General features: G+C 44.3%; 1 protein-coding gene across 3 annotated transcripts in view; it reads left to right on the plus strand.

Moving 5' to 3' along the window:
• Positions 1–24,568, plus strand: part of LOC126365835 (xaa-Pro aminopeptidase ApepP) — a 149,447-nt gene that overhangs the window by 12,486 nt on the left and 112,393 nt on the right. For all 3 annotated transcript variants that reach the window (XM_050008467.1, XM_050008466.1, XM_050008468.1), the window contains exons 2-3: positions 2,892–3,021; positions 18,005–18,173. In XM_050008467.1, the coding sequence (XP_049864424.1) occupies positions 2,905–3,021; positions 18,005–18,173 (286 nt within the window). In that variant the 5' untranslated portion in view covers positions 2,892–2,904. The remainder of the gene's footprint in view (positions 1–2,891; positions 3,022–18,004; positions 18,174–24,568) is intronic.

Below are 24,568 nucleotides of genomic sequence, written 5' to 3' on the forward strand. Positions count from 1 at the left end.
CCCTTCTATTCTTATGGATTTATGGACAAACCTGCAGGATTCATGGTGTCAGTTCCCTCCAGCACTACTTCAGACATTAGTAGAGTCCATGCAACGTCATGTTGCGGCACTTCTGCATGCTCGCAGGGTCCCTACACGATATTAGGCGTGTGTACTAGTTTGTTTGGCTCTTCAGTGTATATTAAGTTATAATGATTATTTTTGAAATAATAAAAAGTTTACCTACTTTTTCTGCAAGTCTCGTTTTCATTTGGCTGATCCTTGCATATTGAACTTATTTACTGGTATTTATTGAATTGCTGTCCATATAAAAATCAGTTTTCAGACATTGTCATGGATGTAGTTCACATATACACTGAGAGACAAGGTTGCACTAACTGTACTTCTCTTACCACTGAAATATAAATGCATACATTGGCATAAAAAGTGGCGATCCAAAATTATCAGTTTTTTGTTACAAAAACAAACTTATGTCTGTATACATTAACAGTTTTACCAGGAGGTTTTACATTTTTAAGGTATTTAATTTAGCTACCTTGAGACCAGATGGTAGACTCGTGAAAAAAATTGTTGCTATTGCGCGTGGTCTACAGTCTGCAGTCTTTTTATTACTTTTAATTCTGTGAAAGTTTGCAGTTGCCTGTCTGTTGTAGTTATGTACATTACTGTTCATCAGGTTATGTTCTGGATTTAGTTTCACTAACATGACTGCCTATCGGATGTACACAGAGTAAGTGGTATAAGTATTTTAAATTTTCTGAAAATTTCTCTACAAGGCTCTCTTGTTTGCCTAAAATACCACACTTATTGCTGCCGCCCCCTCCCCCCTTTTTAGTCTAAAAAGCCTGTCAAAGCTATGTAGACTGCTGGTGGCCCAACTATATCAGTACCGTGCTGAAGATGCAGATGAATCAGAGCGGAATATATTTGCCATAGGGTATCACAGTCCATGCATGCTGACATCAGATTCAGTAAATAAACTTTTATAATGTCTGTCTTACAAATATGATATGTGTGCTTTTTCTACGATAGGTGTGTGTTATAATACCCAAAAATGTGTGGGGCTCATCAAAAGTAGAATTGCATAGTGAATTCATATTCTCCATATAGCTGTTCTGCTTCAAGTTCTTCATGGCTTCCATAAATCATTCCACATCTAATATACACTCCTGGAAATTGAAATAAGAACACCGTGAATTCATTGTCCCAGGAAGGGGAAACTTTATTGACACATTTCTGGGGTCAGATACATCACATGATCACACTGACAGAACCACAGGCACATAGACACAGGCAACAGAGCATGCAGAATGTCGGCACTAGTACAGTGTATATCCACCTTATGCAGCAATGCAGGCTGCTATTCTCCCATGGAGACGATCGTAGAGATGCTGGATTTAGTCCTGTGGAACGGCCTGCCATGCCATTTCCACTTGGCACCTCAGTAGGACCAGCGTTCGTGCTGGACGTGCAGACCGTGTGAGACGACACTTCATCCAGTCCCAAACATGCTCAATGGGGGACAGATCCGGAGATCTTGCTGGCCAGGGTAGTTGACTTACACCTTCTAGAGCACGTTGGGTGGCACGGGATACATGCGGACGTGCATTGTCCTGTTGGAACAGCAACTTCCCTTGTCGGTCTAGGAATGGTAGAACGATGGGTTCGATGATGGTTTGGATGTACCATGCACTATTCAGTGTCCCCTCAACGATCACCAGAGGTGTATGGCCAGTGTAAGAGATCGCTCCCCACACCATGATGCCGGGTGTTGGCCCTGTGTGCCTCGGTCATATGCAGTCCTGATTGTGGCGCTCACATGCACGGCGCCAAACACGCATATGACCATCATTGGCACCAAGGCAGAAGCGACTCTCATTGCTGAAGACGACACGTCTCCATTCGTCCCTCCATTCACGCCTGTCGCGACACCACTGGAGGTGGGCTGCACGATGTTGGGGCGTGAGCGGAAGACGGCCTAACGGTGTGCAGGACCGTAGCCCAGCTTCATGGAGACGGTTGCAAATGGTCCTTGCCGATACCCCAGGAGCAACAGTGTCCCTAATTTGCTGGGAAGTGGCGGTGCGGTCCCCTACGGCACTGTTTAGGATCCTACGGTCTTGGCGTGCATCCGTGCGTCGCTGCGGTCTGGTCCCAGGTCGACGGGCACTTGCACCTTCCGCCGACCACTGGCGACAACATCGATGTACTGTGGAGACCTCACGCCCCACGTGTTGAGCAATTCGGCGGTACGTCCACCTGGCCTCCCGCATGCCCACTATACGCCCTCCCTCAAAGTCCGTCAACTGCACATACGGTTCACGTCCACGCTGTCACGGCATGCAACCAGTGTTAAAGACTGCGATGGAGCTCCGTATGCCACGGCAAACTGGCTGACACTGACGGGGGCGGTGCACAAATGCTGCGCAGCTAGCGCCATTCAACGGCCAACACCGCGGTTCCTGGTGTGTCCGCTGTGTCGTGCGTCTGATCATTGCTTGTACAGCCCTCTCGCAGTGTCCGGAGCAAGTATGGTGGGTCTGACACCGGTGTCAATGTGTTCTTTTTTCCATTTCCAGGAGTGTAGAATGGTTGCTTCAAAAAAGCTGTATCTATAGCTTCCCTTCTCAACTCCACACCCATACTATCTGTATTGGCCTTGACTTCAATGGGGCAGTAAACATTAAATCTCATTTCTTTTTTAGTTTCATTCTTTGAGAATAACTGTTGTTTATAGGAAAATTAATATGTTGATGTCGCTATTTTAATGATGAAACAGTACCTGTACTAAGAGTGAAATGTTTTAAAATAAAGATTCACATAATTGAATAATGTTTTTTTTTAAATTCCTTGTTTCCAAACATTAATAATTTTTTTTTGTCCATTTACAGTGGGGATCAGAACATGGCTCATATGAAACATGTGAACAACCTAGTGAAGTTAAGGAGTCTCTTTAAAAATCTGAAATATGTTCCTGAGCCTATTCAGGGATATGTCGTCCCATCTGATGATGCCCATCAGGTGTGTATCTTGTAAGGGCTTACTAATGACATTGTACTATTAGATACATCTGTGAAAAATAGACATAGGGGCAAAGTTAGAGAGATTTAGTGGCTGAAAGGAAGCTGTAGTTTTAATGCTGATAAGTAATGAAACTGAAAGTTGGGTACTAAGAGTACAGTTTGTTGATTGGATCTTACTGATAATAAAGAAATGTTTACTTAGCAAGCCAGGGAATGCAAAAAGGAACATTAAAATCTTAACTGAGCAACATTTCAATTTATGAAAGAAATGCAGCCACGACAACCCTTCTAAAGGCTCTTTAATAATGAACAAATAGAAATTTCATTTTTATGATAACTAACTCCATTGAGTTTACTTCATGGTAATGTATGGAATGGTGAATGGTTTACCAGAGTATCTAAAGATGATAGGGGAAATGCTATTATTGTTGAAAAGTAAAATGAAAATACAAAAACATACAAAAGTTACGTTTTTAGGAATGTCTCGAAGGAATATTGACAGAGTAAACAACACTTTGGTGAGTAAATGGATTGATAAATACATCCTATAAAGGAAAATGTGGAGCAGAAAGAAATAAGGAGAAAGAGGAGACTGTAAATTAGGGAGAAAGAGGAGACTGTAAATTGAAGAAGCTTAACTGCTGGAGAGATTATTTTTCATAAATAACTTTAATAACCCATGTGATGATGATAAGCAGTAATAGTGGAAGAAGTAAAGATAACAATTCATCATAAAGTTGACACATGGCGTCACTGATAAGCTCATAAATAAAGCAGAATGTTACTAGCTTTTAGACAAGTCCTTCTTTAGAAGACTACTGCTAGCCCCTGGCTCACACCCACCTCTGCCATCATCCCATGGCTTTAACCTCTCTCATCTTAAATTCACACCTCCTATACAGTCTCCCTCTTCCTGTATTCTGTCTTCCCCTTCCAAACCATCCTCTTCATTACTGTGTGCTGTGCATGCATAACTTCCTTGTCTTTGCACCAGAACTAGTTCACCAGTGCCACATTCCTATACTTTGCTGTCTCTCCCTCCTGGGCACTAGCCACCCTTCCCCAATTCTCCCCTCCCCACTACTCACCTCCTTTCTCAATTCCTGCTCCACCTGACTCAATCTCCCACCATAGTCGAGATGCAGTGCCAGCACTTTGCAGTCAACTGAGACGATACAGGTGTGTGTGTGTGTGTGTGTGTGTGTGTGTGTGTGTGTGTGTGTGTGTGTGTATTCTGTTAGTTCTGATAAAGTATTTGTTCATAAGCTGGTAAGATTCTTGGTCTTCTTTATGTGCCCAACACTAAGGCAAAGCCTCAAATATATAACAAGTTGTTACCTTTTCTTCTTTCATAATTTAAATAATTCATGTTATATAAAAGGTACGGAGAGTCTTTAACTATGTTACTGAATTTATTTCTTTGATTTAAATGTTTCCATTGATGTTAATGTTTTGTACAATTTGTAGGCTTCAAGGAAGAAATTTTGGGGTTATTTATATAGAATTGCATATAATCCTTCGAACAAGAAAGAAAGCAAGTGATGACTATTTCTTGAGAAGCTGTGGGCAGCTAGATTTGTATGGCACAAGCCACTATATGGCCTATTGTAAAAGTTAACCACTGACAGTATTATTTGCCATTCCTATTCTTTATTATGTTCAGAAGAGAAATTAAGAGCCACTTTTTTAATGTCATCAGTTTTTTGACTGGTTTGAGGCTGGCTTCCATGTTTTCTAATTACATGCTAATCTTTTTGTCTTTAACTACTACTAGAATTAAGAGAAATTAGCGCCCCCAGGGGCTCAGCATTCACTTGCTGAGTACGGGCTTGGCGACCCCGGGGTCCTGAGCTGGGGACTGGTCTGCGCCGCCAGTGTCCTGTCACCGTAACCCCCGGACATGCTTCAGCGACCACCGTACGGCGCGGCGGTGAAATGTTGTGTGCTGCGGGGAATGGTAATCTTGGCTTGACCGCCTGGATTGTGAGGAAGGCCAACCTCTATAAAAACCCCTCAATCTTTCGGTGTGCTCCGCGCCTAGAAGATGCATGGCTGTTGGGGTGGAACAGTCGCAAGCGGGCAACCTCTGGGGCACCTGCCGCACCCCAGTTGTATAAGGCTTACTCAGGCACGCGGGGCTCTGTCTGAGCGGACTTTTAGTTCCCTAGCTGCTCGTGGGACCACAATGGACCCTTCGACCTCTACATTTCCCCCTACCAGTGGCTTGGGTGGGCCGCTGGTAGGAAAACACACCCAATCGAAAAAGCGGCTACGCGCTGCGAGCCCTCCAGCGCCTGGTGTTGCTAGAGGTTTAACAGAATGTAGTAACGGAGCACATGCTGATAATCAGAATGTGTTTTTGATTATTAAAAGGAAGGAGGGTAGCTTTGAGAGGGTTTCTCCCTTTTACATCCACAAGGGTCTTGAGGGAATTGCAGGAACACTGAAATCTGTAAAGCGACTGCGCAATGGGACTCTGTTAGTTGAAACTTCTAGTTCCCGTCAAGTCGCTGCCCTTCGGAAAGCAAATTGTCTAGGAGAGTACGCTGTCGAGACCGAGCTCCACTCCACTTTGAACTATAGTAAGGGTGTTGTGACGTGTAGGGACTTGGTGGATATCCCCATAGACGTGCTAAAATCTGAGTGGGCTGACGAAGGAATTGTTGACGTGCAGCACATTATGAAACGAGTCAATGGGGACCTCGTCAAATCTGACTCGTTTATTCTCACATTCAGTTGCCCGAGACTCCCGGAGCATGTTAAAGCGGGGTTCTTACGTTTGTCCGTACGGCCATATTTCCCCAATCCAATGCGCTGTTTTAAATGTCAGCGCTTTGGGCATACTACGTTGGGGTGCAATGGGATAGCCACGTGTGGTAAATGTGGTCAGCCTGCCCATGACGGAGCCGATTGTTCATCGCCTGTGAAGTGCGTGAATTGCTCTGGGAGTCACCCTGTCTGGAGCCGGATCTGCCCCATCTATCTCGAAGAGCGGAAGGTACAGGAGATTAAAACATCTAAGCGCATCCCCTATGGTGAGGCCAAGAAGATCTTTAAGGCCATGCAACCTCCTGTGTTTTCCACATCTTTCGCTTCCGCTCTCAAAAAACCGGTACAACTGGCCACTGTTGCTACACAAACGGAGGTTGCTAGTGTTAGCACTAAAACCTGCGCTTGCCAGTGCACTTGTGCTGCTGCGGTTGTTTTGCAATCTGCGGCTCTCCCCGCTACATCGGACAAGGCCGTGGTTGCTGACATTGAGGTACTTCCAGCCTCCCCCCATATGGCGCCTTCTGCCCAGGCGAGTCAACCTCCAACTGTTGACAAGGCTCTGCATTCCAAGCCCCCCAAGACAAAGCCTCAGAAGATGAAGGTTCTGCCACCTGAGGAGACTAGTCAGCGTCGGTCCGATGATGATGCCATTGTACTGTCTGACATCTCCCGTGGGTCGTCATCGGATCTTATGGACATTGATGTCGACCGGGGGCGATCTTCTCGCCCCAGGAATAAATCTCCGGCCAGTACGGTCTCTCTTCCAAAGCACAGAGGCAGGGTGAAAGTTCAGCCACCCTGATCACTGGCTCCCATATTACAGTGGAACCTGAATGGTTTCAGGACGCATGTGGCCGAATTACAACTCCTTATACGAGAGTGCCCCTTGTGCTTATGTATCCAAGAGACACATTTTCGGGCCACTGATTCTCCTTCTTTACGCGGCTATACCGCATATCGAAAAGATGATCTGACGGGGCAAAGGGCAAAGGGTGGTGTTGCGGTTTTTGTCCGTGATGTGCACCCCTCATCTGAGCTCCCTCTCGTCACCGACTTGCAAGCAGTTGCAGTTGACATTCTTGTGGGTCGGAGGCTCACAGTCTGTTCTGTTTATTTACCACCTCCGGATGCGATAGACTCTGAGGCTCTCACGGACCTTATTAGCCAACTCCCTCGCCCATTTCTTCTTCTGGGGGACTTCAACGCTCATAATGTCTTATGGGGCTCTCCGACTACTTGCCCCAGGGGTCGCATTCTGGAAAGCGTCATGATGTCTGAAGAACTGTGCCTCCTCAACTCTGGTGCTCCCACTCATTTCTCTACTGCTTCCGGATCGTCATCGGCTATTGACCTTTCCTTTTGCTCTCCAGCACTCGCGGATTCTGCTCTGTGGGAGGCTGCAGCTGACTTCCATTCTAGTGACCACTTCCCCCTCTGGATTCGCCTCCTGGATGAGGCTGTGGCATTACCAGTGCCGCCCCGGTGGCACCTTTGCAGAGCTGACTGGACACTTTTCAGCCAACTGGCTGTTTTGGAACACCGTGCCAGCGTCCACGAATGGGTAGACCATGTTGCAGCCGTGATCTCTCATGCTGCTGAATTGTCCATCCCACGGTCATCCCAAGAGGCGTCCTGTCCCTTGGTGGACCACTGAGTGCCACTCAGCCATCCGCGCCCGCCGTGCAGCACTGCGCCGCTTCAAGTGCCGTCCCTCAGCTGACAATCTTGCGGCCTTTCGGGTGGCAAGGGCCAGAGCGCGGCGAGTGATTAAAGAGAGCAAACGACGGTCCTGGCAATCGTTCTTGAATTCCATCTCTCGCTCCACTAGTTCTACGAAAGTATGGGAAGCCATCAGGAGGATTTCCGGGAAACTCAGCCAGCTACCTGTCACGGCATTGCTGCATCAGGGATGTCTCCTCACGGCGCCGAGAGACATTGCCCAGACATTGGCCATGCATTTTGCGGAATCTACCGCCACTATTAACTGTGATCCAGATTTCTGCCGCTACCGCACTGCCGTCGAAAGGGGTCACTTGGACTTCCGGTCTCTAAATTCTGAACCCTATAACTGCCCCTTCACAATGTGGGAACTGGATTCTGCGCTGTCTGTGGCTCATGATACTGCGCCTGGTCATGATCAAATCCGGTACAGCATGCTGCGGCACCTGTCGCTGCCATCCAAGGAAGTTCTCCTGAACTGTTTCAATATGATATGGTTATCTGGCACGTACCCTGACTCCTGGAGGGAGGCAATTTTGATTCCCCTCCTCAAACCAGGGAAGGACCGAACGCATCCCAGTAGTTATCGGAGTATTGCCTTGACGAGCTGTGTTGGGAAGACGTTGGAACGCATGGTCAACCGCCGCCTGGTTTGGCTGCTCGAGACCAGGCAGCTCCTTAGCCCCTCTCAGTGTGGCTTTCGGAGATGTCGTTCCACTATAGACAACTTGACCCTGCTTGAGGCCGCCATCCAGCAGGCCTTTCTACGTAACCAGCATTGTCTAGGGGTCTTCTTTGACATTAATAAGGCGTATGACACTACTTGGCGCCGCTTTATCCTCAATCAACTCCATGAGTGGGGCTTTTGTGGCCGTCTCCCCATCTTCATTCGGTCCTTTCTTTCTCACCGCCTCTTTCGGTATCGGGTTGGTAATGTGCTATCGGATTTGTACGTGCAGGAGAATGGTGTTCCTCAGGGCAGCGTTTTAAGTGTCACCCTCTTTGCCGTTGCTATTAACAGTATCACGTCCACTATCCGGAGTCCTGCCCAATGCTCCTTGTTTGTGGACGATTTTGCTGTTTTCTGTTCTTCCTCCAGTCTTGTCAGTGCTAGTCGGCAGTTACAGCTTACGATAAAGCGCTTAGAGGCATGGACTGCAAAGACGGGTTTTACCTTTTCTGCAGACAAATCTGTGTGTGTTCATTTTAATCGTTCTCGGCGTCTTTTTCCCTCCCCTGAATTGCGTCTGAGGGACACCGTTCTTCCTTTTAGAGACACTGTGAGGTTCCTGGGCCTCACTTTTGATTCCAAGTTGTCGTGGTTGCCTCACCTTAAAGACCTCAAGGTGCGGGCCCTGAAGGCACTGAATATTTTGAAGTGTCTGAGCCATCGGTCCTGGGGAGCAGATCGGGCGCGTCTGCTGCAGTTTTATAGGGCTTTCGTCCGATCGCGTCTTGACTATGCTTGCACCGTGTATGGGTCAGCAAGGCCTTCGTATCTGAAGATCCTTGACGCAGTACACCATGAGGGTATCAGGCTGGCCACTGGTGCCTTCCGTACCAGTCCCATCCCCAGCCTGTGTGCTGAGGCAGGGGAACCGCCGCTCGCCATCCGGCGGAAACTCCTCATGGTGCGACAGGTGTGTCATTTCCTTGCCTGTCCTACCTCTCCTGCGTACCCTACCGTTGCCCGACCGCCTATGGAACGTCTCTTTTCCAGTCGTCCCAGGGCAACAAAACCATTTGGGATTCGTGCCAAGCATTTGCTTGAGTCCCTTGGTGTGGAGCGTGTGGCCCCCCAACGACAAGGTTTTACTCGCCTGCCTCCTTGGTTGCTCCAGAGGCCCAGCATCCTTTTAGACTTGTCGGAGAACCGGAGGAACTGCACTCCGGCGTTTGTTTTTACCTCCTTATTTTACGATATTTTAAACCAGCATCCGGACCATGTACCTGTATTCACAGATGGCTCTAAACAGGGGGACACTGTTGGTTGTGCTGTTGTTTTCCCTGATCGAGTCGTCAAGTTACGGCTTCCTGCGGTGTTTACCATCCTCGATGCCGAATTGTTTGCAATATTGCGGGCATTGGAGCAGATGAGATGTGTTCCCAGTATTAAGTTCCTCATCTGTTCTGACTCCCTGAGTGCCCTTAAGACCATTCAACACTTGTACCCAGCGGATACGGTAGTCCAGAACATCCATGATGCCCTATTCCACCTGCAACGGCAGGGGAAGGAGGTTTCTTTCTGCTGGGTGCCGGGGCACGTGGGTATTAGGGGAAACGAACTGGCGGATGTGGCTGCCAAAGATGCATGTTCCCTCCCTCACGTTGTTGAATGTGCCGTCCCCCTCCATGCTGTAACCTCCCTTTTGCGTTTTCGTGTTATGCATCAATGGGAAGAGGAGTGGTTGGCAGTTTCTGACAATAAGCTGCGTCTGGTAAAGGCCACTACGCGACCATGGCGTACGTCCTACCAGTCATACAGGCGGGATGAGGTTCTCCTCACTCGCCTCCGCATTGGACATAGTCCCTTCACGCATGGTTTTTTACTCCGGCGGGAGGACCCCCCAATCTGCAGTGCTTGTGGCGTCCAGATTACTGTCCGCCACATTTTACTTGACTGTCTTTTATTCTCTGACCAGAGGGCGGTGGTTTCCTTGCCACCGGATTTGCCCTCTATTTTGCAAGACGACGCAGCGACTGTGGTTAAGGTTTTACGGTTTTGTGTCCTGTCCAATCTGTTGCCTCGGATTTTAGGGAGAAGGTTTTAATGTGCTGCTGGGTGACTGGCTCACCCAGTTTTTAGGTAAGAGGTCCGCCAGTCACGATTACCTCCTTGTTTCACTTCGGTATCTGTTCTCTTTTCCTTGTGTTTCCTTTCCTTTTTTAGTGTGTTGCTTCTCCTCTTGTTTTGCCTCTGTATGTGCGCATTTGGAACTGCGTCAGGCCTGTGTCTTTTAGCCGTTCTCCTTGTTCGGCGTCCGTCTTCGTCCCTTCACCGCCTGTGTTCCTGTTTCTATGCGCTTGGGCGCTGATGACCACGCTGTTTAGCGCCCGTAAACCTCAAACACACACACACACACACACACACAAGAGAAATTAGCAAATAAAATTTGAAAACAGCATTTTGAAATTCAAATTTATCATTTACATTGCTGCCTCATATATATATATATATATATATATATATATATATAGAAAGAAACTTCCACATGGGAAAAATATATTAAAAACAAAGATTCCAAGACTTACCAAGCGGGAAAGCGCCGGCAGACAGGCACATGAACAAAACACACAAACACACACACAGAATTACGAGCTTTCGCAACTGGCAGTTGCTTCGTCAGGAAAGAGGGAAGGAGAGGGAAAAATGAAAGGATGTGGGTTTTAAGGGAGAGGGTAAGGAGTCATTCCAATCCCGGGAGCGGAAAGACTTCCCTTAGGGGAAAAAAAGGACAGGTGTGTGCGAGTGTACACCTGTCCTTTTTTTCCCCTAAGGGAAGTCTTTCCGCTCCCGGGATTGGAATGACTCCTTACCCTCTCCCTTAAAACCCACATCCTTTCATTTTTCCCTCTCCTTCCCTCTTTCCTGACGAAGCAACTGCCAGTTGCGAAAGCTCGTAATTCTGTGTGTGTGTTTTGTTCATGTGCCTGTCTGCTGGCGCTTTCCCGCTTGGTAAGTCTTGGAATCTTTGTTTTTAATATATATATATATTTCAGTAGCTTAACACACTTCATGCCCATGTTAGTTTATAAACAATACGGAAACCTGGGCCAACTAATAAAACTAATGCCCTTTACATTACAGTCAACTTTTAAGTTATATAGCATATTAAGTGGAAAATTATGTCACAAGACAAATAAAGCAAATAAAACACAATTGTATGGAAATTTATTGATCTCTGGACAGTGAAATTTATGCCTACTTGCACGTATTTGGAATGTGAAATTCAATCCATTTATATATAATACAGGGAAACATTCCATGTGGGAAAAATATATCTAAAAACAAAGTTGTGACTTACCAAACAAAAGCGCAGGCAGGTCGATAGATACACAAACATACACACAAAATTCAAGCTTTCACAACCAACGGTTGCTTCTTCAGGAAAGAGGTAAGGAGAGGGAAAGACGAAAGGATGTGGGTTTTAAGGGAGATGGTAAGGAGTCATTCCAATCCCGGGAGTGGAAAGACTTACCTTAAGGGAAAAAAAGGACAGGTACACACACACACACACACACACACACACACACACACACACATCCATCCGCATATACACAGACACAAGCAGACATTTGTAAAGGCAAAGAGTTTGGGCAGAGATGTCAGTCGAGGCGGAAGTACAGAGGCAAAGATGTTGTTGAATGACAGGTAAGGTTTGAGCGGCGGCAACTTGAAATTAGCGGAGATTGAGGCCTGGCAGATAATGAGAAGAGAGGATATACTGTACGGCAAGTTCCCATCTCCGGAGTTCTGACAGGTTGGTGTTAGTGGGAAGTATCCTGATAACCTGGATGGTGTAACACTGTGCCAAGATGTGCTGGCAGTGCACCAAGGCATGTTTAGCCACAGGGTGATCCTCATTACCAACAAACACTGTCTGCCCGTGTCCATTCATGTGAATGGACAGTTTGTTGCTGGTCATTCCCACATAGAAAGCATCACAGTGTAGGCAGGTCAGTTGGTAAATCATGTGGGTGCTTTCACACGTGGCCTTGCCTTTGATCGTGTACACCTTCCGGGTTGCAGGACTGGAGTAGGTGGTGGTGGGAGGGTGCGTAGGACAGGTTTTACACCGGGGGCGGTTACAAGGGTAGGAGCCAGAGGGTAGGGAAGGTGGTTTGGGGATTTAATAGGGATGAACCAAGAGGTTACGAAGGTTAGGTGGGCGGCGGAAAGACACTCCTGGTGGAGTTGGGAGGATTTCATGAAGGATGGATCTCATTTTAGGGCAGGATTTGAGGAAGTCGTATCCCTGCTGGAGAGCCACATTCAGAGTCTGATTCAGTCCTGGAAATATCCTGTCACAAGTGGGGCACGTTTGTGGTTCTTCTGTGAGAGGTTCTGTGTTTGAGGGGATGAGGAAGTGGCTCTGGTTATTTGCTTCTGTACCAGGTCGGGAGGGTAGTTGCGGGATGCGAAAGCTGTTTTCAGGTTGTTGGCGTAATGGTTCAGGGATTCAGGACTGGAGCAGATTCGTTTGCCACGAAGGCCTAGGCTGTAGGGAAGGGACTGTTTGATATGGAATGGGTGGCAGCTGTCATAATGGAGGTACTGTTGCTTGTTGGTGGGTTTGATGTGGACGGATGAGTGAAGCTGGCCATTGGACAGATGGAGGTCAACGTCAAGGAATGTGGCATGGTATTTCGAGTAGGACCAGGTGAATCTGATGGAACCAAAGGAGTTGAGGTTGGTGAGGAAATTCTGGAGTTGTTCTTCACTGTGAGTCCAGATCATGAAGATGTCCTCAATAAATCTGTACCAAACTTTGGGTTGGCAGGCTTGGGTAACCAAGAAGGCTTCCTCTAAGCGACCCATAAATAGGTTGGCATACGAGGGGGCCATCCTGGTACCCATGGCTGTTCCCTTTAATTGTTGGTATGTCTGGCCTTCAAAAGTGAAGTAGTTGTGGGTCAGGATGAAGCTGGCTAAGGTGATGAGGAAAGAGGTTTTAGGTAGGGTGGCAGGTGATCAGCGTGAAAGGAAGTGCTCCATCTCAGCGAGGCCCTGGACGTGCGGGATATTTGTGTATAGGGAAGTGGCATCAATGGTTACAAGGATGGTTTCCGGGGGTAACAGACTGGGTAAGGATTCCAGGAGTTCGAGAAAGTGGTTGGTGTCTTTGACGAAGGATGGGAGACTGCATGTAATGGGTTGAAGGTGTTGATCTACATAGGCAGAGATACGTTCTATGGGTGCTTGGTAACCAGCTACAATGGGGTGGCCGGGATGTGAGTGCGTGCGTGCGCGAATACACCTATCCTTTTTTCCCCCTTATGTAAGTCTTTCCGCTCCCGGGATTGGAATGACTCCTTACCCTCTCCCTTAAAACCCACATCCTTTCGTCTTTCCCTCTCCTTCCCTCTTTCCTGAAGAAGCAATCGTTGGTTGCGAAAGCTAGAAATTTTGTGTGTGTGTTTGTGTGTTATTTTATTGTGTCTGTCTACCAGCGCTTTCCCGTTTGGTAACTCTTGGAATCTCTGTTTTTAATATATATACAAAGTCTTTAGTTAATCAGCTAAATAGAATGGTATTGCATATATAAAGACCAAAAATCTCCTTAAATATTTCACTTATTACTAATTAAAATGACTTTATTTGCGCACACAAACAAAATGAATCCAATCACATGATCAGATAAGTTACTTTGGCCGTTCTCTCACCTCTTCATTTCATAGCCAATCAGGCCACTTTAACTAAACTCCATTCGAACAGGTTATGAAGGCCCAATGTTACCAACAGACTGGCGTGTCATCCTCAGCCCACAGGCATCACTGGATGTGGATGTTGAGAGACATGTGGGCATCACACTGGTCTTCCGGTCATTGTCAGTTTTCATGACTGGAGCTGCTACTTTCCAGTTAAGTAGCTCCTCAAGTGGCCTCACAAGGGCTGAATGCACCCTGCTTGCCAACAGCACTCTGCAGACCAGATGGTCACATATCCAAGTGCTAGCCCAGCCTGACAGCACTCAGCTTCAGTGGTCTGACGGGAACTGGTGTTATCACTGTGGCAAGGCCATTGACCTACCTGCCACTTAATTCTTACTATTCTCCAGTAATGTCACATTTTATTTTTCTAGTTTCTTTTCTGTGTTTATGATGGTTCATGCTTCACTTCCATATACTGCTAAGCTCCAGACACACACTTTCAAGAATTCCTTCCTTATTTTCTTATCATTAGCTGATACAGATAGGGCTCTTTTGCTGAGGAAAGCATTCTCCATATATATCTATTTCTGATAGCATCTATGCTTCATTTATCCTGGCTAAATTTGCTTCCGAGATAGGAAATTCTCTTCTAAATGTACTCTAATCTCTCTGAATTTTATCACTGTTGCGTATGTACTGTTTAACTTGGGTGGTTGTTCCATTCATACCATGGTGGATCAGGTACTTATACTGCATCTCCACTCTTCCGTTGGAAAATCTTTAATATGTTGGTATGGATGTTTGAATTACTATTTTGAAGCAAAGGACTGAATTGGCTACTGTTTAGCAGCATTGAGTGCGCAAGGGCACTATGTAGGCAGCTACATGTGATTCAAGGAAGATATTACTGTCTTAGCAAGGACCATATGATGGTTGTTAAGGCTGTGCCTGGGCTATTGGTGTCTGGATCTGCAAAGTTAAAATGTTCCCTCTCATCAAAGTGCAGAGGATGGTTGCAGCAGATAAAGGCGTGTGTGTGGACATTGTCAGTGGGCATTTCTCATTTAGAGGGGTTGTCCTGTGTGTACTAACAAAAAATATTAATGCTGTCTGTGTTCTACATGGTCATGGTGTTTAGCACCTTGAGCTTCAAAAGTCTAGGCAGAGGTGTAATATTACGCAACTTCACTCTTCAGTGGCTAGTTGCTCCTGCTCCATCAGGTTCCTGAACAAGCAGTGTTGCCTTCTTAATAAGTCTTTTTACTTCTTAGTGTGTGGTCACCACAGTGACAGAACCTCACTGCTTAGGGTGTTGTTTTGGTGCATTGGTGCCAGATGGTTCAGTGCCCCAAACTAGGGCATTGCTTAACAGTCCTCCATTTTGTGGCATCTTGCATTAGAAAGGAAGGTGTCATAATTTTTATGCAGTTATTCCAAGTTTATTACTTTGTGCCATAGAAAGGAAAGGGTTAGTACATCTGTAGTTATCGTACCCTAAGCTACATGCAACTCCTGGTGGTGCAAATTGTGAGCACTTCAGTAAATGAGCTGGGTGATGACCAGCATTGCCGGTCCTGTGTTCCTGCAAATTCTGAGTGTGCATCAACAAGCAATCTTCTGTGTAGCAGTTGAGTGATGTGTGTCTTAGGAATCGAGGATTTTAGTTTTATATACCAGATAGCAAGGATACTGACATGGTTTACTGCTGATATTGCATATTTTCTTCTACTTTCCTGCACATTTCTCCAAGAAAATTTTCTTTTGCTTTCCTAGCTTCTCTATTAACTAAATTCCTTAGTCTTCTGTATTCAGCTTTTCCTTGTTCCTCAGTTGCATTTTTGTATAATCTTCTGTTTTCTATAAGCTCAATAATATCTGCTGTAATCCATTTCCTCTTGTTTTATAGACATGGAAAAGGCATTTGATAACGTTATCTGGCAAGAGATGTTCAGAGTGCTGAGGAAAATTGGAATAAAGTACAAAGACATCCGCGTGATACTCAGTTTCTATAAGAATGAGGTGGCAGTGATTAGGAACTGTCACCAGGAACAACAAGCAAATATTAGAAAAGGGGTAAGACAAGGATGTGCTCTCTCTCCTCTTATATTCAATGCTTACATCCAGGAAGCTATAGACCAAGTTCGAGAAACTACTGAGGTGGGGATCAAAATTAATGGGCAGAAGATAGACATGGTACGTTATGCAGATGATATTGCTATAGTCACGGAGACAGAAGAAGATCTAGAGGAAGTCCTCAGAACAACGGAAAAAATTCTATACAATCAGTATGGAATGAGAATAAACAAGAAAAAGACTAAAGTGATGGTATGCAGTACAGGAGCAGAATATGAACCTCTGAGAATTAGAATTGGAAGAGAGGAGCTGGAAGTGATACAGGAATTTACTTACCTGGGAAGCAAAATCACAAGGAATGGTAGAAGCCGGAAAGAAATTGCGACCAGAATACAAAAGGCCAAAATTGCATTTAATCGGAGAAGGAACTTACTCACCAGCAACAACATCAGTCTGAAAATAAGGAAACGCATCATGAAAGGTTTCGTTTGGAGTGTGGCCCTATATGGATGTGAAACTTGGACAGTTGGAAGAGCAGAGAGAAGATGGCTAGAGGCCCTGGAGATGTGGTGCTATAGAAGGATGATGAAGATCAGCTGGACAGACAAAGTAACAAATGAAGAGGTGCTTAGAAGAGTACAGGAAACCAGATCTCTGTGGAGGCACATCCAAACAAGAAGAGACAAACTTGTGGGGCACATCCTACGACACAACAATATCATTGGAACAATAGCAGAAGGAGTTATTGAGGGAAGGAATCGGCGGGGGCGACCAAGGATATCATACATGCAACAGATCATGAATGACGTTGGATGTAACACACATGTGGAAATGAAGAGGAAAGCAGACAGAAGAGAGGAATGGCGCTCTGCTGCAAACCAACCTCAGGGTTGAACACTAAAGAAGAAGAAGAAGAAGAAGCAAGGATAGGGGAAACCTGTACAAAAATCTGCAACTGCAGCATACAAGGAATATTGGTGGCATTTATGATGTGATGCTAACCAGTTGTTAAGTTATATTCTCTGTGCCATTTGCCATGTCAGAACTGTGCTACATCACTTTCCTAGAATAAACTTTCATTTCCATAGCTGCTTATGAAAATGGATGATTGTAGTGTTATGTATGTACAGGAATGCTATTAATGGTAGATATGCTGAAGTTTATTAATTTCTTCAGAAATTGCACACATTTGGTGGAGGTAGGTACATGACATCAAGCTTGATACATTCAAAAACTGGACGTGCATTCCAGCTACATAGTAGACATGGAATTGCAGAATGTTCTCAGTTGTAGCAATGTTATTTCTCATACAGAAGCTTGATACTCACAGGCATAAAGGAACTGCTGGAAGAGTGGGAAAACAATGTGTTAGATGATTTAACAAAAGAGTGATTGCCGAGTTAGAGATGACAGCCATATTTATACCATTCTTCAGCTCTCCCACTTCCATAGTAACTCATAATTAAGCCTCTTCTTGACGTAATGGCCTTTATTGTTCTTTACAAATTGGAAATTGACTACAGCTCTGAAAGTATTAAATTAAGAGTGCATCTAAAGGTTTCGATTGTGTAGCTGATGTAAAATGCCTGACTTTTAACAAAGTTTCTTGTAAATATAAAACAAGGATTTTTCCTTCTTGCGAGATTCTAATCTGTATAAAGTTTTTTTATTTAAAAACTTTTTACATACAGATGAGAAAGTATGACACATGCACAACTGTTAAAATGACATTTTTCGCTTTTGTGTTTTTTCATTGGTAAATGACGATTGTGGATAAGTACATTTGTTCTGTAGTACACAATTCATACTTCTACAATGAGTATTTGCATTCTTTGAGCTTTTGATTCTGAATAGCTTGTCATTTGTTATTCAGGAGCATGTGGTACCCTTCCACCTTCGTAACCCAACTTCAGAAATGAATGAATTGTCCTGAAAGTGTGGTGTTGATCTTAGCTTTGATTCATATAAGCAATTAGTGTAGTATATACAATGAATTTTTTTGTCCTTGATTTTAAGGCTGATACATGTTTAACTCTTTATTACAGAGTGAATACCTTGCAGAATGTGATAAAAGAAGAGCATTTATATCAGGGTTTACTGGATCGGCTGGGACTGCTGTTATTACAGAAACACAGGCTTGTTTGTGGACAGATGGACGTTATTTTCTCCAAGCAACAAAGCAAATGGATGATAACTGGACACTTATGAAGGAAGGTATGCTACAGTGACATGTCACATTTCTGAAAATAGCATAAGCATGATGCTAACAATTTGAGTGGTGACTACCATTTGATGATTTAACATTAAATAATCGCAACCACTATGTACACAATTAGGTGGTATATTACAGGTGAACTACTACGCTTTACTTGAGGCTTAGGTGGGATGTTAAGATTATTGAATTAGCCAAGATATCCTGAGAGTAATTTGTTTATACGCAATGTTTACTGGATAACTGGACGATATGAACACATTAAAAAATTGCTTGTTTGGCATATGGATTCTTCAACTGTTTTATTGATTTTGAATAAAATGCAAGCACTTTCCTGTTTGACTTAGATACCACAACCAGTTTTGCTCTCAAAGGCCATTATCCAGTGGTATGTGCCAGGATGTGAAATTGTCCTTTGGGGGAGGGGGGCTACAACCAGTCAGGGTTTTTAAAACAAAAATTGCAACTTGTGCTGGCATTTTGTTCAGAATCTTTCAAATATTCATTGTTCAGATAAGAAGTTTAGTGTAAGAGATACACATTGTGATGGGATTATTAATAATTGGCAGTAATTAGAAAGCTTTACCTGTTCCAGCAGAACAATGCCTTGATTGACTTAGTGGAAAACGTTACAGCAGAATGATACAAGAAACTGCAGTACAGAGGCCAGTTAGGTGTTTTTGCGTAAGACACTGTAAGCCACGGCTGGCCAGAAATTCTGCACGCGTGCGGTGCTCGTGCACTTGTGCAACTTCCGGGTCACAGTGTGCACGCCGCAGCCGTCAACGTTCATGTAGTGCATGTTTCTACAGATGTTGTTTTATCCACTTGCTGGGATACTCTGTACCAGCGCATTCTAGTTCTCTTTCCACAGCTTGCAGGCCAACCATAGGAAGGTATTTCACATATTAAACATTTAAAATACGGTCACAGTCTACTCATTGAGACATTTATTTTTGTGTTAGCAGTTTAACCCAGTAAGACAAGTAATACAGTTAACAACCTTGGGTTTTTATTAAGGCAGCTTGACTGACTGCATGAAAATACGTGTAATGTTTTTGATCTAGTATTTAAGAAAGAGAGCACTTATCAATTCCAACTAACCTTATTCATGATTTCCAATAACATTAAACTAATGCAAGGTTTCCTATAACTAATCCTCGGTGCCCTCAGTTACACCCACACAATTTCTGTCTCACTGACCTTTGAATGGAATGATAACCACAGATCTCTCAATGATCACCTGTTATTTCAATACCATTATTACTATATCTTTCATCAGTTCCATCTGAAATCTGCATAATAACCGACAATTAGATGAATGTTATGTTTCATCGACTTCAGCTGAGCGTAGCCCTTCACACATAAAAAAAAAAATCCTAAATGTAAGCATACAATGGAACTATTGGTTTAATGACCAATTTTCCTGATAATAATGTAACATGGAGCAGAATGAGGCAATAATGCACAGTTAGTAAAACAATAATTTTTAATTATGAAAGGAATAAATCCAAACATGTTTATCGCTGGTCATGAGAAATGATATAGTTAATATCGGGCACAAAAGCACGGCTCATTGACAAACGCAAGCAGTTTCGAAGATTTTCATCACTTATGCTTGATCTAAACCTTGATTTATTCATTTTCATCCCCGAGAAAAATCTCTCTCAAACATATGTCATCCTGAACATGGACATAACGCTTGCGGCTTCTCGGTGCAGGCGTGGAAATTCTTGTTGTGAATAATTTTCGTAGAACTCTTTTGTACTTTGCGCTGCAAAGAACTTGTCCTTCAGTCTTGTATTGCACTGTAGGTCGATCAGTTCCATCTGTAGATCATTCGGAGCATCTTCAACTGACAACAAGAACAGTCGAGCAAAGAGGTGAATGACAGGAGACAAACTCGTAACATCTGCAAATCGTGCTCGAAATTGTTCCTTAATTTTTACAATTATTGACACTTATTCTTGAAATCTAGCACTTTGATGGACCAGTCCAAAAGTCAGGAATTGTGCAGTGTTTTGTGTCAATAGCTGACTCTCCCAAAGTGCAAGCTTCCTTTGAAAGTCATTTACTTTTTCCAACATGTCAGAAATTAAATTATTTTCACCTTGCAAACTGACGTTCAGGCTGTTCATGTGAGACGTAATGTCCACGAGAAATGCAAGGTCTGATATCCAACAAGGGTCTTCCAACATAGGTTCACTTTTCCCCTCTCATGTAAGAATGTTACTGTGACCAAACGTAAATCAAAAAATATTTTCAGCATTTTACCTTGACTGAGCCAGCGTACTTAGGTATAGTAAGGTATGTCGCTGTACTCCGTTCCTAATTCCTCAAAGAACTGCTGAAACTGGCGATGTGTAAGCCCACGTGTCTTCAGATAGTTTATAGTTTACAGTATGCACAATAATGTGCACGATGTTTGTTGACATTACTGATTGTACACAAAGCGCCTCTCGATGCAGAATGCAGTGAATTCCATACAACGTTTTGTTTGTGTGTCCTAGCTTCTTGCGTGTCCATGCTAAGAGTCCTCTCTGATGGCCTTGCATTGATGGTGCTCCATCTGTGGTCAATGAGACTAACCGATTCCAGTCCATACCAACACCATCAATCGCTTGCTCGACAACTTGGAGTAAGTCCGCACCTGTAGTAGTCTCTTTCAAACGTACTAAGTCCAAAATGTCCTCTGTTACACAAAGTGCGTTATCGACACCTCGTATGTATATCACAACCTGGGCTGTATCTGTAAGATCTGTTGCTTCATCGAGCGCAACAGAGAAAGCAACAAAGTCTTGAGCCTTATTTATTAGCTGAATGTGCACATTGCCGGCCATAGCACTGATACGTCTTTTCACTGTTTGTTTGGATAGACTGATTTCTTGAAAACTGCTAATGTTCATGGGACACACAAGTTCTGCAGCATCAATCGGACACCCTTTCACAAACTCCCCTTTGAAAAAGGGTTTCCCAGATTGTGCAATTCTTAATGCGATTTTAAAACTTGATCGCAGTGAAGGTTTAGTGTGGTTGTCATTGTGAAAAACTGAAAACAGTACATTGTACAGCATACAGTAAAATAGACATAAATGTAACACAAGAAACTAAGAGTTCAAGAAATATCAGTTACTTTGACGTACAGTAAAATAAAGTTGTGTGTCATCCATTTTCTTAAGGACATTTAATTTTGCTTGCCATTCTTCACTGTTGAGTACACTACACTCGTCATTGTGATACGTATTGTAGTGTCTTTCAATTGAAAACTTACACTGGCTGCCTATTATTCGGCGGCACAGCAAACACTGAGTTTTCGCCAACGGCTACAAATGAGAATTGCAGTTCCAAGTCGTTTTTAAATGACTGAGGACATAGACCTCCTGTTCTTTGCTACAGTACCTGCCATTTCTCAGTACCTCTGTTTAGGTTACGGTCACCAAGAGTAAACGAGACTGGGTATGTTGCACTCTTGCTTGTACCATATAAAAAGGGAAGTGGAGTCACCACCGTTTATTTAGGACACATGTCTAATAACAGATGTCGCTATCGCTCACTGTCACACACGTGCGCACATCTGCAGCACTTCCGCACGTCTGCACACTGTGGGGTGTTTGGTCGGCCCTGCTGTAAGTGGATTATGCTGATATCGCAGAAATCATATCTGTAAGGTGAAATTGCTACATTTCCATGCCACAGTCGGGTCTGTGAAGTTGCTGACAGAACGAAAAGGCTGGGGCAGTGATGTCACAGTTGTCCAATGGCCATGCCTTGTGTCTCAGTTCTGTTGTGACTTAGGAGAGAAGTGCAACTGTTTCAGAAACGATGATGTACTGAGTTCATATAAATACTACCCACTTTAGACAGGCAGTATCAGTTTCTGCCAGGAGGAGCCTTCATCAAATTTAATGTGCGCTGAGTTCATTGCCTCCTTAAGGAGGAGGGAGGGGTAAGAAGAAGAATAGAAAATCAAAAGCACTCACAAAAATCTCAAGTGAAAATCCGTATTCATTGAGGCCATGGAAATAGGGGACTATACTAAGATGTTCTATTTTTAACTGTATTTGTGTTGTTAAGATGATAAATGATATCAGATGATGTTACTAGAGTCTTGAATACAATAGAGGGAAACATTCCACGTGGGAAAAATATATCTAAAAACAAAGTTGATGTGACTTACCAAACAAAAGCGCTGGTAGGTCGATAGATACACAAACAAACACAAACATACACACAAAATTCAAGCTCTCGCAACCAACGGTTGCTTGTGCAGGAAAGAGGGAAGGAGAGGGAAAGACGAAAGGATGTGGGTTTTAAGGGAGAGGGTAAGGAATCATTCTAATCCCAGGTGCGGAAAGACTTACCTTAAGGGGAAAAAAGGACACACACACACACACACACACACACACACACACACACACACACACAAACACACACACACACACATCCATCTGATGTGCGGATGGATGTGCGTGTGCGTGTGCGCGTGCGCGCCTGTCCTTTTTTCCCCTTAAGGTAAGTCTTTCCGCTCCCGGGATTGGAATGACTCTTTACCCTCTCCCTTAAAACCCACATCCTTTCGTCTTTCCCTCTCCTTCCCTCTTTCCTGAAGAAGCAACCGTTGGTTGCGAAAGCTTGAATTTTGTGTGTATGTATGTATGTGTATCTATCGACCTGCCAGCGCTTTTGTTTGGTAAGTCACATCAACTTTGTTTTTAGATATATTACTAGAGTCTTGTGTATATTCAGGAGTATAGTTGAGGGTGTGGGATGTGGATGATGCACTTGGAGGGAAGGGGAGAGGGTAATTAAATGAGTTTTTTGTGAAGAGTTTCATATACTTACTATTGTGGCCAGAATGTGACAATGCTGGGAATGGGAGAAAGTGTGTCAGCACTTGTGTGTTGTGTTGTGCTGTGAGCCTGTATTTAATGGTACCAGTATAGAAGCTGAGGGGAAAGTGCCCAATGATGGAGCCATTGTGCTGTCCATTGTGGAAGGCGGGAACGTGGCCCTAATAGTGCCACCAGCGGTTTGTGGTCTGTAATGAGTGTAAACTTAGTTCCCAATAGGTAAATATGGAATTTTTTAATCACAAAAATAATCACTAAGACTTCTTTTCCTATCTGTAAATAATTCTTTTGAGTGAGTGTCAGCATTTTCAACACCTAGGCAATTGGTTGCTCAGTTTTGTCATTGTTCCTACACACCAGAAATGTACCAATATCACACAGAGAAGCACCTGCAGCCAAAACCGAGGGTCTGATGGGGAAAAGGGTATAAGGCAAGGTGATGAGTGCAAGGGCTTCAGCTGTGTGAAAGCATGCTCACAGGCAACTGTCCAACTATACTGAACACTGTTCTTTCACAAATGGTTAAACAGATGTATAAAATGGGCCACTTGTGTGAGGAGCTTAGAATCATAACCCACCTTCTCAAAAAATCATGCAGCTTAAAGTTTTTGAGGCAGAGACATATCAATAGCTGCAATATTGTGATCAGAGGTCTGGACCCCTTCTGTGCTGAACAAGTGTCCCAGGTGCTCAGCTTGCTTCTGAAAAGACTGGTCTTTGTGTAACCAGCACTTCAGCCCTGTGTCATGCAATGTAGCAAGGCAGGTGCAAAGGTTGTGCAGGTAGTCCTGACATGTAGCTCTAATGACAGCTAAGTCATCAAGATTGTTTGTGAAAGCAATAATGAAATGATTGCCTGTTCCAGATATCTCTGGAAGATTGCCAGAGCATACTAGATCCCAAAAAGCAAGCGCTTATACTTGTATAAGCCGAAGATGATGCGTAGTCACCAGCATCACCTACCCCATTAATGACAGGGATACCTGTGACAGCAGTCATGTGATCTATCAGCTAAGCTACAACCAATGTGCTATGTTGAACGTGGGCATGACAATCAACAAGTCTTCTGCTAGATAGTACCCTCACTGACAAGCTATGACCAAGAAACACCTGGACCGCTTAATTGCTGAACATGCTGCCCAACATGGTATTCACTTCAATGAGTGTTTCACAGCCTATGCCATCTGGATCCTTCCTACCGATACTAGCTTTTTTGAATTGTGTAGCCGGGAACTCTTCCTGCAATAAACGACAAGTAGGTCCTCTGGATATGATATGGGGTAAGGTTCCCCATGTGCCTGGCCATTGATTGTTGATTTCAGGTCTCAGCATAGCTGAAAGAAGCCATTGGGTTTCTTGGACTCTACCAAGGGTGTGGTCAAAGTGTTAGTTTTACAGGTTTAGCCACCACAACTTCATGGAGGTAATAGTTACAGTTTAACGGACATCCTTAAGGAGACTGGATTGGATGTTACCCAGCAGAGATGGGGCCTGTGTCCAAACACCAGGAGATTGAGCTCCTGGAAAGGAACCGTGGCAGACCGAAA

This window comes from Schistocerca gregaria, chromosome 4, assembly GCF_023897955.1.
Source record: "Schistocerca gregaria isolate iqSchGreg1 chromosome 4, iqSchGreg1.2, whole genome shotgun sequence".
Classification (NCBI taxonomy): Eukaryota; Metazoa; Arthropoda; class Insecta; order Orthoptera; family Acrididae; genus Schistocerca; species Schistocerca gregaria.